General features: G+C 39.0%; 1 protein-coding gene across 3 annotated transcripts in view; it reads right to left on the bottom strand.

Moving 5' to 3' along the window:
* UBE3C (ubiquitin protein ligase E3C) overlaps positions 1–18,963 on the bottom strand; it is a 210,675-nt gene that overhangs the window by 37,251 nt on the left and 154,461 nt on the right. For all 3 annotated transcript variants that reach the window (XM_064275135.1, XM_064275137.1, XM_064275138.1), the window contains one exon: positions 6,926–7,138. In XM_064275135.1, coding sequence (XP_064131205.1) covers positions 6,926–7,138 — 213 coding nt within the window. The remainder of the gene's footprint in view (positions 1–6,925; positions 7,139–18,963) is intronic.

The following is an 18,963-nucleotide window of genomic DNA, read 5'->3' as shown; positions in this document are numbered from 1 at the left end:
GTTGCTCTCTTCTATTTGTTCAAGACGTAGAGATAATTCTTTGATTTTGGCCCTTTCTTATTTTTGTATGTATCCATATATTGATATAAATTGACCTCTGAGCACTGCTTTTGCTGTGTCTCAAAGGTTCTGGGTAGGAAGTGTTTTCATTCTCATTGGATTCCAGAAATTTCATTATTCCATCCTTAATGTCATCTATAACCCAGTCGTTTTTCAGCAGGGTATTGTTCAGTTTCGAAGTGCTTTATTTCTTTTCCCTGCTTTCAAATGTTATTTATTTCTACTTTTATGGCCTTATGAACAGAGAAGATGCTTTGTAATATTTTGATGTTTTGGATTCTGTTAAGTCTTGCTTCATAACTTAATATGTGGTCTAGTCTTGGGCATGTTCCATGCAGACCAGAAAACAAACTGTATTTGGCTACTGTTGGGAGGAGTGTTCTGTATATGTCTATGAGGTCACCTTGGCTGACTGTGGCATTTGGATCTTCTGTGTCTTTACTGAGCTTCTTTCTGGACGTTCTGTCCTTTACCCAAAGTGGTTATGCTGATGTCTCCTACTATAATTTTGGAGCTGTTTATCTCTCTGTTCAATACTGTTAGAGTTTGTTTTATGTTATCTTGCAACAGTGTCACTGGGTGTGTACATATTTAACATGGTTATATCCTCCTGGTCTACAGTCCCTTTAATCATTATATAGTGTCCTTCCTTATCCTTTGTGGTGGATTTAACTTTAAAGTCTATTTTGTCAGAAATTAATATTGCTACTCCTGCTCCTTTTTATTGTTGTTTGCTTGATACATATTTTTTCCATCCTTTGAGTTTTAGTTTGTTTGTGTTCTAAGTCTATGGTGTGTCTCTTGTAGGTGGCATATAGACAGATCGTGTTTTTTAAATCCATTCTGCCTCTTTATTGATGCATTTAATGCATTTACATTCAGCGTAATTATGGATAGCTATGAGTTTAGTGCGGTCAGTTTGATGTCTTTTTGTGTGTGTTGTCGACAGTTTTTTTTCCCCCACTTAATTTTTTGTGCTGAGTAGTTTATATATTGTCTTTCCCTCTTATTTGCTGTTGTTGATTTTCTTTTTGTGAAGTTTTCATTTTTTTCTTGTATTTTATTTTGATTAGTAGGATTGTTGGTCTCCTTTGTGGTTATCTTAATAGTTTCCCCTATTTTTCTATGTTTAAACCTAAGTTTTATTTCTTTATATCGCCTTGAGTTCCTGTCCATATGAAAGATCTAAGACTACATTTCTTAGTCCCTCTTTATTGTTTTAATGTTATCTTCTTTTACGTAATGACATCGCTGTTTCCTTGTATCAAGAATTCTTTTATCTTGATTTATTTTTGGGATTTCCCTATCTGGGTTGACATCTCGTTGCTATGTCCTGTGTTCTAATATTGGGTTGATATCTGATATTACTGATTTTCTAACCAGAGAACTCCCTTTAGAATTTCTTGTAGTTTTGTTTGGTTTTTACGGATTCCCTAAGCTTCTGTTTATGTGGAAATGTCCTAATTTCACCTTCATATCTGAGAGACATTCTGGTGGATATATGATTCTTGGCTGGCAACTTTTTTCCTTCAATGCTTTATATAAGTCACCCCATTGCCTTCTTGCCTGCATGGTTTCTGCTGAGTAGTCTGAGGTTATTCTTATTGATTCTCATCTGTATGTGACTTTTCCATCATCCCTAGCTGTTCTTAAAATTTTGTCTTTATCTTTGGTTTTGCCAGGTTTGATTATAATATTTCTTGGTGACTTTCTTTAGAGATCTATCTTAAGTGGAGTTCGATGAGCATCTTCTTATCTTTCACAATTATCAGGGAAGTTTTCTGCCAACAAATCTTCAACAATTCTCTCTGTATTTTCTGTTACCTCCCTGTTCTGGGACTCCAGTCACTCACAGATTCTCTCTCTTGATAAGAGTCCTGCATGATTCTTAGGGTTTCTTCATTTATTTAAATTCTTTTATGTGATCTTTTTGTGAATACATTTGTGCCAAATGTTTTATCTTCAAGTTCAGAAATTCTGCCTTCCACTTGCTCAATTCTCCTCTGACTTTCTACTGAATTGTCTAGTTCTGCAATTTTATTGTTAATCTTCTGAATTTCTGACTGCTGTTCCTCGATGGATTCTTGCAGCATATTAAATTTTTCATTATGTTCGGGAATAGCCTTTTGAATTTCTTCAACTGCTTCATCTGTGTTCCATGGCTTGTTCTGCGTTTTGCCTGATCTCATTCCTGATGTTGAGTTCTGAATATTAATCTTCTGTATTCTGCATCTGGTAATTCCAGGAAGACACCTTCATCTGGAAGACTCCTTGATTCTTTGTTTTCAGAGCGTGTTGAAGTGATCATGGTCTGCTTCTTTATGTGATTTGATATTGACTGTTTTCTCCAAGCCATGTACAAGTTATTGCATTAGTTTATGTTTGCTTACTGTATCCTAGCTTCTGGCTTTGTTTTGTTTTGATGCATCCAAATAGGCTCCCTGAGTGAGCTAGTTGGATTATTTGTGCCTTTGAAGCTCTAACATCCTGTCCCCAGCTGGCTAGAGCCTAGGAGTCCGTTCACTTTTCTTGTATGGATTCAGCTGAGGTGTCCAGGTAATAGCTGGTCATCAAGTGTGTGGTACAGCTCTGTCCTACAGTCTTAGAGGGGCAGGGGTGATTGGTGTAGGTATAGGTATCTGGTTGCAGTAGGGGATAACGCTCGGAATAAAGCAGGGGGCTGATAACCATCCCCCTAGTGTTTGTGAGGACAGCACATCCCTGTCCCCTAGAGTGCATAGATGGGTGTATTCTGCTGATGGAGCATGGGCACCCAAGGCTTTTGGTTTTAAGGAGTAGGAGGTACCACTTATCCTTGGACCCCTGTCATGGGTGGCTAGGTGACATGGGTGGAGCCACCAGTCCTTAAGCCCCTGATGTGGGTGAGAACCCTGTTTAACAGGCAAATCGGTATCAAACATCAAACACCCACCTCTCCACCGCATAACTGAAACAGCTGCAGTCTACCAACAAGGGCCTATTCTCCTGAAATGGGCCCACGCAGGTCCATGTGGGGGTGAGAGGTATTCAAACTCTGTGGACTGTTTGCGTCTGGACAGGAGCTGCTTCTGTCCTGAGCTCCCCAGCTTAGTGGAACTGGCTGATTGTCTTTTCCCCCAGTTGTGAATTTATTTCTTCTCCAAGGCTGGGACAATGGCTCAGAGTGTGCAGCAGGGCCTATCTCAGGCTCAGGGAAATCAACAGCCACTGAAGCTGGCTTGGAGGCTGGGGCCGTGTTAAAATAAACACAAGTACTTAGCAGCTTTTGCTGGGAGCGCCAGTCTCGTCTGGTTCTGGAGGTGTAAGTAGGCTTGCTGTCTCTCCCTGAAGAAACGGCATCTGGAATGCTACTACCAGCTCCAACGCAGTTGCTCCAGGAAATGGTGCCTGAGGGTTCCCAGAGATTTGGGTCTGGCAACTCCTCCCGCTTCTGAACCATCTCTCCCTCCCCCTGCCACTCAGTCCATTGTCTAACTTTGCCTTTGATGTTCAGGGTTCCTAGCTTGTCATATATATAATCATTTCACTTGTTTTTCTGGGTCTTTGTTGTAAGATGGATCACCAGAAGCATCTAATTATTACACCATCTTGGCCTTGACCCCCCTCATGGACTTGTTTTAATTTTCTTCAGCTTCAACTTGAACTTGCATCTGAGCAATTTGTGGTCTGCTTGCAGTTGGCCCCTGGGCTTGTTCTGACCGATGATACTGAGCTTCTCCACCATCTCTTTCTTCAGATGGAGTCGATTTGATTTCTGTGTTTTCTGTCTCGTGAGGTTCAAGCTTTACACAGTTGCTGTTTATGTTGTTGAAAAAAAGTATTCGCAATGAATAAGTTGTTGGTCATGCAAAATTCTATCATGTGATCTCCAGCATGGCTTCTATCACCAAGGCCACATTTTCCAACTACTGATCCTTCTTTGTTTCCAACTTTTGCATTCCAATCACCAGTAATTATCAGTGAATCTTGAATGCGTGTTTGATCAATTTCAGACTGCAGAAATTGGTAAAAACCTTCAATTTCTTCATCTTAGATTAGTGGTTTATGCATAAATTTGAATAATAGTTGTATTTATCTGGTCTTCCTTGTAGGTCTATGGATATTACTCTATCACTGACAGTGTTGTACTTCAGGACAGATCTTGAAATACTCTTTGTGACGATGAATGCAGTGCCATTTCTCTTCAATTTGTCATTCCTGGCATAGTAGACCATATGACTGTCTGATTCAAAATGGCCAATACCAGTCCATTTCGGCTCAGTAATGCCTAGGATATTGATCTTTATGTGTTCCATTTCATTTTTGTGACTTCCAAGTTTTCTAGCTTCATGCTCTGTACATTTCACGTTCTGATTATTAATGGATGTTTGCAGCTGTTTCTTCTCATTTTGAGTCGTGCCACATCAGCAAATGAAGGTCCTGAAAGCTTTACTCCATCCACGTCATTAAGGTGGATTCTACTTTGAGGAGGCAGCTCTTTCCCAGTCGTATTTTGAGTGCCTTCCAACCTGAGGGTCTCATGTTCCTGCACTGTTATCAGACTATGTGCCACTGGTATTCATAAGGTTTTCACTGGCCAATTTTTTTCAGAAGTAGAGTGCCAGGTCTTTCTTCCTAGTGTGTTGTTGTTTGGAAGCTCTGCTGAAACATATCCATCATGGGTGACCCTCCTAGTATTTCAAAGACCAGTGGCATAGTTTTTAGCATCACAGCAACACATAAGCCACCAGAGTACAACAAACTGTCAGACACGTGGTGGGTCTAAATCTTAAAGGAACATTTATACTTTCTGCAAACAATGTGCCATTTTAAGGTGCTTTTAAACATTAGAGATTGAAGTACTCTGAATGATGAATAATTTCATGCAGATATTTTTATTGTAATTTTGTATATTCTTTATGAAACTGTATTTTGACATGCATGTATGCATGAGTCAATGAATTTCATGTGGATTATTTTAAAAAAACCAACTGAACAAAGCATATTTTGTATTTGGTTACTTGGCAACTCTTTCTGCAAGAAACCCTGGCATTGAAAATTCCAGATTTTAGAATAATGTGTCAAACAAATGTCTTTTTGGACCTCAAAACTACTGTAAAAAAAAAAAAACATGGCAATAGTCATTTTTAAAAAAAGACTGTATGCTAATTTAGAATAAGAATGTCCTTCCCCTACCTTCTCTCACTCAAATAAAATATACTTAGTTCAAAATTAAGATTTAAATAGAAGTCCTCTCATTCAACATGATTAGGATTGACACTGATCTGTGAAAAAAAATAATAACTGCTTAATCCTCAAGTTGTTTCTTCTCTGTGTATTTTGGAACCACCTGACTCAGAAAACACTCAGGGTGCTTCTAGGCCCTAATCCTGACTTACTGAATCAAAATTTCAGATTTCTCTGACAGTAGACTCACATATTTTCTTGTTATTTAACTTCCTACTACATCTGTAATGCATTTCTTTAGGACATGTCATAATGAAATACTTAAATTAAAAATCAGACATGGAATTAAACATTTGATCTGTTTTTGTATATATATTTTAAGCCTTCTAAGACCTAAATCTTTAAATGGTTAAATGGCTACAGGATTAAGCCCAAATCTCTTAGCAGAAGTCAGATCCCTGCGTAGCCCTCTAGCTGCGCTCCTGTGTACACTCTAAACTTCACCCACTTATAAATCTGCAGGACCTATTTGGTGAATTCCTAAACACTCATCAAAAGTCTCTTTCAGGTAGCCTTCCCTAACCTATCTGGAGTTAAGCACAGTATATTTTATCACTGCATACATCACATTCTTTTATAAATATACCTGTGGCTCTTATAAATTTTTTAAAATCTCTAGGTGGTGCAAAAGGTTAAGTACGTGACTACTAGTTGAAAGGCTGCTGTTTAAACCCACCCAGAGGCTCCTGAGAAGACAGGCCTGGAGATCTGCTTCTGAAAGGTCACAGCCTTGAAAACCCTACGGAGCAGTTCTACTCTGCACACACGGGGTCGCCGTGAGTCAGAACTGACTCGATTCCAACTGACAACAACAATGTGTAGCACAGTGGCTGACACAGAGCTATAAATGTTTAATGAATGAATGAAAAATAATGAATAAGTCACGTAAGAACTAACCAAAACTCCATTACTATAAACATGTTCAGTATGTGTATTTACCAAAATAAAATGTTAGTGCTTATAATCTGGGGGTTCAGGTTAAGGAATATCTTGTGTGGGTCAATATATTTTCAGTGGTGATTTGACTGAAGATTAAGCATATATTTAATTAATATGCAGGTAATTTTAAACCAGGAAAAGCTGATGACCTTGGAAGGCCCAGGTTAGGACCATGTCCACATATGACCATCAAAGCGTTGCGAGCATTAACTTTGTCTCAGAACTTTATCTGGGTTACAAATAAATCTTCCTAAGTAGGCCAGTCTGCAAGTACAAAATCTGTGATTGGGTCAACTATAATTCTTTAAGAAAGGGCTTTTCATTCTAACTAAAATGTGCAATAATTCAAATACTATAAAGAAAATACACTTTCACACAAAAGGATACAATAATACTTAGTATGTAGTATGGAAACCCTGGGGGTGTAGTGGTTAAGAGCTGCAGCTGGTAACCAAAAGGCTGGCAGTTCGAACCCATCAGGTGCTCCTTGGAAACTCTATAGGGCAGTTCTACCACGTCCTGTAGGGCTGCTAGGAGTGCCAATGGACTGAATGGCAACACGTTTAGTATAAAGTATATACCTTTATATACATACTACAGTACATATCTTTCTCATTACCTTGTTAATCAAAATTCAGAATTAATAATTAAATTGGTAAAGGAGTGAAAAACAAAAGACCCTCCCAAACGTTCTCCTTACCTGTGCCTCTCCGAGGTCATTATTCACCACAGTGAAGTTCAGCCCAAGTTCCTCCACGTCACCTTCATAGCTCTTGAGAAAGAGCAAATTCTTATATACCTCAGGGTCTAATGAAGCTAGATGATGGATGTCCACATCTGCACTAGTTCCAAGCAACTTCGAAAGGAAAAAGCTAGCAAAAGGCAGCTCCACCAGCATGTTTTCATAGAGAGCCTTCAAATGAGAACAATGAACAATGATTAGCATTTGATATAAACTCTTTTTTCTCCTTCCCCAAATAAAAGAACATATGGTCATTTTGATGTTTAGCAGAATCCTAAGATAGCAGATATATATTTCATCCTAATAATGAGAAGGATGATGGTAGCTAGTATTTGGTGACCACATACCATTCAATGGGCCAGAGTTTCAGTATTTAATGGATGCATTCAATGTATGGAAAATTCCAGAACAGATTATCATCAAAGAATTTCAGAGCTGACGTCCTAGAATGTTAGTGCCAAAATAAACATTTAAGAGTCAAATACTTCACACCACAATAGAAGTTGACAAACTTTTTTTGGAAAAGGCCAGACAGTAAATGTTTTAGGCTCTGCAGGCCAGACAGCACCTGTCAAAAATACCAAACTCTGCCTGTGGAACACAAAAGCAGTCACAAGGAACACATAATGAATGAATGAGGCACTGTTCAAATAAAGCTATTTATGGACACAAATTTGGATTTTCTATAATTTTCCCACGTCACAAAACATTATTCTTCTTTTGAATATTTTTTTCCCCAACCATTAAATGCAAAAATCATTCTTAGCTCAGGGTAGATTTGGCCTACAGGCTGTGGTTTCCTGATACCTGTAAAATGAAAAAAACTTGGCACTTAGAATTCTGAAGACTTGCCCAGATATTAAGTTAGTAGGTAGCAAAATTGGTATCAAAACCCAGGTTCCTTGACTCCCAGTTCAATGATCCTTTTACTATACCTTTTCACCTACCTTCTTTCTAAGGATTGCCAAGGTACAATTATTTTCTGCGTTTATTTAAATTATAATTTACATACAGTAAAATGCACAAATCTTACATGTACAGCTAAAGAATTTTTACATTTACTTATGCCCAGTAATGACCATTCCCCCTCACTGAAAGTTCCCTGGTGTCCCTGCACAGTCAATATCCTCTTCCCACCCAGGCTAACCACTGTGACTGCTATCACTATATAGATCAATTCTGCCAGTTCTAGAGCTTCATAAATGGGATTATACATACAGTATATACATTTTTATATCTGTCTTCTGTTAACATCTTGAGATTCATTTAAGTTACTGTCTGTTCTTTTTATTTGTTCTGTAGTATTCCACTCACGAATATACCAAATACGTTCACCTATCAACACCTACCGAAGCAGCAGTCGAGAAATCAAAAGATACACTGCATTGAGCAAATCTGCTGCAAAAGACCTCTTTAAAGTGTTGAAAAGCTAAGATGTCACCTTGAAGACTAAGGTGCACCTGACCCAAGCCATGGTGTTTACAGTTGCCTTTTTTCATATGCATGTGGAAGCTGGACAGTGAATAAGGGAGACTGGAAGAAGAATGGATGCGTTTGAATTGTGGTGCTGGCGAAGAATACTGAATATACCATGGACTGCCAAAAGAACGAAAAAATCTGTCTTGGAAGAAGTACAACCACAATGCTCCTCAGAAGCAAGGATGGTGAGACTACATCTCACATACTTTGGACATGTTATCAGGAGGGATCAGTCCCTGGAGAAGGACACCATATTTGGTAAAATAGAAGGTCAGCGAAGAAGAGGGAGACCTTCAACGAGATGGACTGACAGTGGTTACAACAATGGGCTCAAGCATAGCAACAACGGTGAGGATGGTGCTGTGCATAGGTTCGCTATGAGTCGGAACCGACTAGACAGCACCTAACAACAACGACAACATCACTCACCTGGTGATGGATGTTCAACTTGTTTTTGGTTTGGAGCTATGGGGAAGACAGCTGCTATAAGCAGTCACGTACAAGTCTTTGTGTGGATATCTGTATTCATTTCTCTTTAGTATATACTTACAAGTGGAATTATTAGGTCACAAGGCAGGTGTATGTTTAATGTATCAAACACTGCCAAGCTGTTTAACAAGATGGAAATATTACTTTTCACTATCACCAGGAATGTATGAAGTTTCTAACTGCTCTACATCTTCACCAATTCTTGGTACTGTTAAGTCTTTTTAATTTCAGTTATTTTAATTGGTGCAATGCGTTATCTCGTAATTTTAATTTGCACTTCCATGATGACTAATGATACTGGATTAAATCAACTGTTGGTGAGTACTGCTATTAAGGACAATCTAAGTTTTAACTTGATCAAACAGCAAAAGAAGCCAGAAAGTAAAATTATGTATGTTTTCCACAATAATGTCAAGCGTTTGCCTAGCATTATAAATATTCCTATGGACTAAGGATGTAAAGTGCAACAAGAAATCAGGAATGTGACGTGAAGTTTTCAAAAAGCAGCCTTATTATTTTATTCTTAGAGATGACTGACTTGGAAGCCATGATCATTCCTTCTTGTCAGAAGTTTTCTTATAAAAATAAAAGTTACTATTTATTGAAGTTGGACAGTGAATAAGGAAGACCAAGGAAGAACTGATGTCTTTGATCTATGCTTTTGGCGAAAAATATAGAATATACAACATACCACAGACAACCTGAAGAATGAACAAATTCTGTTTCGGAAGAAGTACAGCCAGAATCCTCCTTAGAATCAAGGATGGCCAGACTTCGTTTCAAGTGTTTTGAACATTTTACCATGAGGGATTGGTCCCTGAAGAAGGATATCATGCGTGGTAAAATAGGGGGTCAGTGAAGAAGAGGAAGGGGGGAGCCTCCATGAGATGGACTGACACAGTGGCTACAGACACGGGTTCAAACATAGCAAGGATTGTGAGGACAGCATGGCACCTGACTGTGTTTCCTTCTGTCGTCTGTAGGGCCTCTATGAGTCGGAACCGACTCGACAGCACCTAAAAACAACATTTACCGAATGCTTACTATGTGATGGGCATTGTGCTAAGCACTTGTCATAAATTATCTCACTTTCGTTTGGCCCATTTGGAAAATTTTGTAACTGTAAGGTAAGTGTGATTCCTACCCAAAAGTCAATGGGACATGTGGCCTTTCTCTACAAATGCCATTTTTCTTAGAATACCTCTAATCTGCCAAGAGATATTTACACTGATCCTATGAAATGGTAAGATTAAAAAGAAGAGATACAAGTCATCAAGTAATTACTCCCTCTGGGTAACAGAGAACTTGAGGCACAGGTGATTATGAACATCTCTCTTGTTCAGGGGGATGCGGTGCTGTATTCTTTACTTGAGACTGTGTGACACACGTAGGAAGAGAAACAAAGAAGAGCCGAGGACTGGACTATCCTCCACTTTACAAGCTACTACAATAAGCTATGCTTTAGAAGATATGTTTTGATGTATCCAAATTCTCTTTAACCTACTGTTTTAAAATGAATGCTTTTATGCTACTCAAGGAATACCAAAATAAAAACAATTTATTTAATCTGTTTTAAACATTCATCCAACAAACTGTAAACTGTAAGTTGCTCTTCCAACCAAGAGGCCATTTACCTAACCACATCCAAATAAGCTAACGTGTGAGATTTTAGTTTGTAAAACAGATCTATGTGAACTAACTGGTACGAGAGTAAACAGATCTGTGTGAACTAACTGGTACGAGAGTAAACAGATCTGTGTGAACTAACTGGTAAGGGAGTAAACAGATCTGTGTGAACTAACTGGTACAAGAGTAAACAGATCTGTGTGAACTAACTGGTAAGGGAGTAAACAGATCTGTGTAAACTAACTGGTACAAGAGTAAACAGATCTGTGTGAACTAACTGGTACGAGAGTAAACAGATCTGTATGAACTAACTGGTAAGGGAGTAAACAGATCTGTGTGAACTAACTGGTAAGGGAGTAAACAGATCTGTGTAAACTAACTGGTACAAGAGTAAACAGATCTGTGTGAACTAACTGGTACAAAAGTAAACAGATCTGTGTGAACTAACTGGTAAGGGAGTAAACAGATCTGTGTAAACTAACTGGTACAAGAGTAAACAGATCTGTGTGAACTAACTGGTACGAGAGTAAACAGATCTGTATGAACTAACTGGTAAGGGAGTAAACAGATCTGTGTGAACTAACTGGTAAGGGAGTAAACAGATCTGTGTGAACTAACTGGTACAAAAGTAAACAGATCTGTGTGAACTAACTGGTAAGGGAGTAAACAGATCTGTGTAAACTAACTGGTACAAGAGTAAACAGATCTGTGTGAACTAACTGGTACGAGAATAAGCAGATCTGTGTGAACTAACTGGTACGAGAGTAAACAGATCTGTGTGAACTAACTGGTACAAGAGTAAACAGATCTGTGTGAACTAACTGGTACGAGAGTAAGCAGATCTGTGTGAACTAACTGCTACGGGAGTAAGCAGATCTGTGTGAACTAACTGGTACGGGAGTAAACAGATCTGTGTGAACTAACTGGTACGAGAGTAAACAACCTGAAGAGCTGCAAATATACTTCTGCAATTTTTCCCGCAAATGAGAAATTTTTATTCTACGTGGCATCATTCAACTTTGGAGTGAATTCCTTCCACAGTTATAGCTTCCATCGCAATTGGGAGTATTTGATTACTATACTCTCTATGTGGTAGTCTATAAAAGAACTGATTCTTAAACAAACACATTTACACATTTAATGAGTAAATTTATGCATTCAAATGAGTTTCTCCCTTTTTCTCCTAAACTACCAATTAGGAAAAATGGTCAGAACACACATGAAATCTAAATTTTAAAGACTCACTCATTAATACAACTGGAGGAAACTAGAAAATAGCTATTAAACATTTTTCTAAAAGTAAATACCGTGTTCTTTTGCATATAACGCACACACACACAATGCGATGATGAAATTAAGTACATTTATGGCACAGCACATGACATGCTTGTCTCGTGACACTTTCAGGAGTGAATTTCAGCCTCGTTCACCTGTCCTTCCAAGCTACAGGAAAATCATATCGTTCCGTTCGTTTTCTTTCACTCTGGCCATTTTCTTTAATCTCCTGCTTATATGTATAAAAATAGTCCAAAAATGTTACTTTTGATCATAACCATGTAATAAAGGTATAAGCCATCATCAGGAAGTCATGAAACCAGCTTGGTAGTCCCCCAGTAACAGGAAAACAAACAGTGCAAAGTCTGTGTTTGTTTCTATTAAGTTGATAATTATAGCCCATTAGCTCAACAGTTGAATCCAAAAACCTTATCAGATCGTCTTAAGTAACACATTAGGTTATGTCAGGTCTGCTCATTTCATAGTTTAATTATGTCTTCTTAGTGTGTCAATGTCTTTGATCAATGACCGTAAGTCACCATAGTCACGTTTGCGAGCGTAGGCCTATAAAAGGACTCTTGCTCCTTGTACACCTCGCAACTGTGATCAGAAACAGAAATTGAAGTCAGCAACATGTAAAAAAAAAAAAAAAAAGGCATAGCGCTTACGAAGATAATATACAGGGGGAGGAAGGTTGCGTGGCTGGCAGAAAAAAAGTACATACAACGCGTGTGTCATCTGTGTAAAGATACGGTATCTACAGTGCCACTAGCTTCTTGTTTTAAAATTTCAAGATTACCTTTGTGAGAGCAGGGTGTCCCATCAGTTTCTTGTAACTACGTGTTGGTCAGAAACAGTAAAGCTCCTATCTTTTTTATGACAGAAAGTTTTAAAAAATGGAAATGGATAAGGAAATCCATTAAAAATCCACAAAGTTCTTACAGCAGGAACGTGTAAGTGCTTAAACATGATATATATGTCTAACATAAAAAGAAAAAAGACAGAGACAGAAAATCTCATATGCCACGTGTCTGAAAAAGGAAGGGGCATATGTAGATTTAACTAGTTGAGTCCTCTTTATTTTTTTAATGAATAAAATATTGTATATTTAACTATTTTATAAATGTACACTATACTGAGACACACACATTCATGAAACATATATTATTTGACAAACAAGTAAAATTAATTTCCAGAATACTGGCCAACATTTTAAAGAACACATTTTTTTCCCCCAAGTTAATCTAAGGCACTCAGGTTCACCATCTGTTAACTACACTCGACATAACGTTTCCCCTCCACCTAAGATTATACATGTTCTTTGCCAGGTAAACTGAAGGGTTATGTCCTTGTGTTTTTATTTCTGATTTGAAGACTAACGATTATCCAATTAATTCTGAAAGACGGCAAAAAAGGACTTCTTAATGAGAAAACGTAGTAAAATGCTGACTAGCATTTAGTCATCTGCTGATAATCTAAAGAAAGAGCTGTTTCAAAAAAGCCCCAATCTCTTTAAAATTACAGTTAAGAATGGTTAATACTATTAACCTGGAGCATTTATAAATGGTATTACTTCTAAATGAATAATGAGTTCAAAGCCAAGGAGAACATTCTGCATAAAACTACATGATTGATTCAAGATATTGAAGAAAAGCCCTCATTTGTACAGTGGACTTTTGTAAGTAAACTGGAAGTGTAAATCATTTGATGTTCAATATATAAGGTCATTGTTTGCCATTTCTGCACTACTAACAATAAACCAGAAAAATCTGTTAAACGTACCAGAGCTACCTGAATTTTAAACAGAAATCCTGCTGTGACTCATACAATGTAAGTGCACAGGTATAATTTTTTACATAAGGCAGGTTGAAACCTTTAGAGCATTTAATACACAAGCACTAATAAACGACAGCACTAAAAACTATGACTGCATCAGCTAAATGGATTATAAATTAAATTTCCATAATGTATGCAACTGCGATACAAATGTAAGCATAAATCAAGGTATTTTCTAAACACAGGTTAATTATACAACTTCAAAAACTGTCTATTTTTTATGCAAAATAATCCACTTAACATTTTTCATATCGGTCTTAATTCTCGGCGAGTCGCACCATGCTTGTTCCTAGAAGCATATCAATAACTACTTGTCATGAAAAAATAGCAATAGGTATATTGAAAAAACCTGTAACATATTTTTCAGCTGTCTGTCTTTTATGAGTGTTTATAGCTAGAAATTGTGCCAAAATGATTTGAAATAAAAAGGATTGATTATAGCAGAAGGCTTTTAATATAAGTGAGTGCAGTCGCAATGCAATTAATGCAAATTGTGGCGTTATCAGGAGAGTAAATGTGAGCCACATCACAGGCCATTTCTGTTTGCTGCCAAATAACTTTAGTAATTTACTACATTAAGAATCAATAAAAAAAAATAATGCTTTTCAAATGCATCTCTATCAATCTTTAGGTAGTTCCAAAGTGAACAGTTATAACTTAATCTAAAAACTATATAAGAGATGATATCTTGCTTTCAAGCCACTCTAGCTGAGCAAGAAGATAATTTTAATTATTTCAGACCATGCAAATATAGTTTAAAAATTAAAAACGTAAAATAAGAAAGATGGATACTAACAGTTATATGCTTTTTAATAGTTGTGTTCCAGAAATAGTAAGTGGGAACTAAAAAACATGGTCTCCCAATTGGGACTACTCACAATTTTTATAACTATAAGCTCCTTTAGGGCAGGAGACAACTAATCTTTAATGCATGAGTCTTAAGTAAAACGTCTGGTGCTCATTCACTTAACAAATATTTATTATGTTCCAATTACGTGCCGGGGACTACTTTACGCACCAGAATTCCGCATTCATGAATTAGTTTTGAAAAACTATTTATTCCTTTTTCAGACTTATCAGGTTATATAAAATAACGTATACTTCAAATTCATTTTTGAATGTTTTACTGTCATAGTCCTATCCCAGAGATCTTACTATTCTTTCAAAGTCCTTTAACCCTTTTGTCTATAGAGATATCCTAATACTAAACTAAAAATCAGTGCTATCATTGAGTGTTTCATATATTTCATACGCATTTATTACCACACAAGAAGATAAGCTTCTTGAGCTCACGGGTCACCTACTTCTTTTAGGCCATCTTCACTCTCACATCTCCCCGGTACAGAAGTGCTTAGCACAATGTTGAGTGCACAACAGCCTCTCTGTAGGTATTAACTCTATTCATTCATCAGCTCACTAAACGTCCTAAGCGTTACTAAGCATAAAGAAAAGGAATACTTCAGTAACTTGTCTTGGAAATCCTGAAACACCACACCTGCAAGTTGGTAAGGCCTTTCACAGAGCATCTTTTCCAGGATCCTCTTCTCTGTAGAAGCTGCCCAAAATCCCTAGTAAGTAGAACTGCCCAGATTTCACTTGTGCTTCCCAAGTTTCTGGGTTTGAGACCTTGGCACTCCAGGAAGGCAATGTACATCTGTCCTCACCTTAACGTTCCTTTGCTATTCTTAAACTAGAACCATCAGTATGTCATGCCTTTTTACGGCCAAGCAACGTTCCATGTGTATGGATATGCCATATTTTGTTTATCCATTCATCAGCTGACAGACATTTGAATAGTATCTACCTTTTGGCTATTACAAATAATACTGCTATGAACATTTGAATACAAGTTTTTACGTGGACATATGCTTGCTGGGTCAAACTTTGTTCAGGTTTTCAAGGAACTGCCACACAGTTTTCCAAAGGGGGTGCACCATTTTATATTCCCACCAGTAGTGTATAAGAAACCCAAGTTCTACACATCTTTACCAATGCCTGTTACTTTAAAAAACAAAAAACTTTGATTGTAGCCATTCTAGTGGGTGTGACGTGACATCTCATTGTGGTTTTGATCTGTATTTTCCTGATGACTTTTCAAGAGCTTGTTGACCATTTTGTGGTCCCTGGGTGATGCAAATGGTTAAATGTTCGACTACTAGCTGCAAGGTTGGCAGTTCAAACCCACCTAGAGGTGCCTCAAAAGACAGGCCTGGCAATCTGCTTCCAAAAGGTCACAGCCTTGAAAATCCTATGGAGTGTAGTTCTACTTTGCACATGGGAGGTTGCCACGAGTCCAAACCGCCTCTCTGGCAACTAATAACAACTGGCCATTTATCCATCTTTTCTTGAGACTGTCTATTCAGATCCTGAGAGGAGACAGTCCTTTAGCATTTTTAGGCTTCAGGACAAACCACCACCACCCCGAAGCCCGACAACTAGCAGGAGTAAAGAGACCCAAGTCCATTCTGGTGCCAGTATGCCCACCGCCCCCTCCTTTGGTGGTCAGGCTGGAAATGCCAGGCAGCGGGTCCTGCAGCCCCTGGAGTACGACGACGACTAGGGGAGGCCTTCCTAGTCCCCCACCTACAGTGCCAGGGTCCTGCAGCCCCTGGAGTACGACGACGACTAGGGGAGGCCTTCCTAGTCCCCCAACTACAGTGCCAGGTAGGGGCCCATGTACAAGAATCTCCATCTCTGCCTGGAGAGCTTTTGAGCCAGGGGACGACTCACCACAGAACTGGTCCTGTTGTTTTCAATGAGTAATTAAATGGCTTTCATTTGCCAACATTTTGTGAGCATCTCATGTGTGTGACTCCATCAAATAAGACGGACATAGCACCCGCAGAGGGATTGACGTTCCAGGTTGGTGTCCTCATCCTAGTAGGCTTGTGGCTGCTCGGGATCTCAGGACCGCCTCTGAGACAACCTGTGTGTCCCTCAGATCCTTCGCCCATTTTAAAATTAGTTTATTTCATGATTTTCAAAATATTTTTTCCCATGTCGTGGTTGGTTGTCTTTTCAGTTTCTTTGACCCACAAATATTTTTAATTTCAGTAAGTCCGATGCAGGTTTTTTCTTCTGTCAGCATATCTAAAATACAGTACTATTTCTGACTATTCCGTATAATGTAGCACTGTCCTTATTTTCACTTAGTTTCCAGCCAATATGGTCTGTACTACGTACTCTTTGATTCCTCTGCAGCACTCTCAATTAGTGACTGTTCGCTTTTATACTCTCACACCACCGGTAAAAACCACTGTCCCTTCAACCCTCATGTCATGAGATTAACGCAGCTGTGCCTGAAGAGTCTTTGTCTGAGGTATCACCTGGGGCATTGTGGGAAGCAGATGCCTCATAAGACATTTCTAAATGTCCCCAGGACTCACCACCCATTTTTGCTTCTAGACCTACAACTAAAGTCTCAGTGAGCCCCAAGAGGTGAAGTACAAAGTGTGATCATGAGGGGGTACATTACACTCTAAAAGGACAATCTGATTTTTTCTAATATATACGAACAGAAACCTGGAAAACATATTAAGGACGAGGGAAACAGTGCAAGGAACATAAAGTTGGATCAGTCTGACTTTACTGATATGGGCCTATTACAGGCCCACGAAGCACAGATTCTTCAGTGTTTTAGTTCAGGAAGTTAGAAGAGGATCTAATAGTTTATTTGGTTGGTTCATAAAGCACTGATTAAGTGGTGGCCTACATTAAGTTGAAATGCCAGGACTGCCTTTGTATACTGTAGAAGAAGGTGTCCAAAGGCTTACGGAAATTGGCATGCTAGATTTTTTAGGTTGGACTTAACAGACCCACCCATGTAGTGCCTAGAAGACACACGGTTCACCACAACAGGGAGGAACAAGTTTTTGAAGGGAGTCCCAGCATGCTTGAAGACTGCTGTGATTGCTATTTTATTTAAGTCAGTTTTGACAGTGGGAATTACCCTAACCAAATTTAGGCACCTAACTACAATGGGGCTGACTGGACCCCAGGGTGGTAGGGTCCACGTGGCAGCACTTAATTGCCAAAGACAAGGTGGGCGTGGTTACCCTAACGAACAGCACAGTCCAAGCAGTAATGAGAACTTTTGGCGTTGTCTACATAGTCAGGGTGTCCCTTGGAGTGAAACAGATGGAAAATCTACTAAATATTTACTTGAACTGTGTAAGTGGGAGAATTCTAAGTCAAGTGAACGGCAGGCTAACTTGAATCACCAGAACAGAGTGTCACGGCCCCTCAATCAGTTCCCGACTTGAGCCACTTCACAGACCTACAACTCTCTGAATGAAGAGGAAACTGGGTTCCCTCGAGGCAGGACCCCACTACACGGCCACAAATTTATACTGTTAGGCCTTCTCCCAGCCTTCCCCAAAGGGATCTATGATCTTTTATGAGAGTGGCTGTTCACTGGGGAAAATAATCAGACTTTTCTGGCATTACTGGACACTGACTGTGAACTGACACTAATTCCAGGAGACACAAAACGTCACTGTGGCTGACCAGTCAGAATGGGGGCATATGGAGGTCAGGCTATTAATGTAGTCCCCGCTCAGATTCATCTCACGGTGGGTCCAGTGGGTCCCTGAATCCATCCTGCAGTGATTTCCCCAGCTTCAGAATGCATAATTGGAACAAATACACTAAGCAATTGGCAGAATCCCCATATTGGTCCCTGACACGTGGAGTAAGGGCTATTATGGTAGGAAAAGCCAAGTGGAAGCCATTAGAGCTGTCCCTAACTAGGGAAATAGTAAACCAATACCATATTCCTGGAGGGACTCTGCAGATATTGGCCCCCCTATCAAGAAGCTGAAAGATGCAGGGGTGGTGATTTTCAACACACCCCCATGCAACTTGCCTTTTTGGCCTGTGGAAAAAACACATCTTAGAGAATGACAATGGATTATAAAAACTTAACCAGGTGGTGATTCCAACTGCAGCTGCTGTTCCAGACGGGGGTTCACTGCAAATTAATCCATCTCCTGGTACCTGGTGTGCAGCTACTGATCTGGCCAATGCTGTTTTCTCAATTCTGGGTTCAAATGACTGACAAAAGTAGCTTGTCTTCAGCTGGCAAGTCCCGTAAGATGTGCTCACTGTCCTACCTCAGGGGTACATCAACCTCCAGCCCTATGTCATAATTTAGTTAGCAGGGGCTGTGATCGCCTGTCTCTTCCACCGGTCCATTACATTGATGACATTATGCCGATTGGACCTAGTAAGGAACAAGTATCAATGACTCTGGACTTATTGGTAAAAAATTTGTGTGCCAGAGGGTGGGAAAT

This window comes from Loxodonta africana, chromosome 22 (assembly GCF_030014295.1).
Source record: "Loxodonta africana isolate mLoxAfr1 chromosome 22, mLoxAfr1.hap2, whole genome shotgun sequence".
Lineage (NCBI taxonomy): Eukaryota > Metazoa > Chordata > Mammalia > Proboscidea > Elephantidae > Loxodonta > Loxodonta africana.
This window is presented reverse-complemented; position numbering and strand designations above follow the sequence as displayed.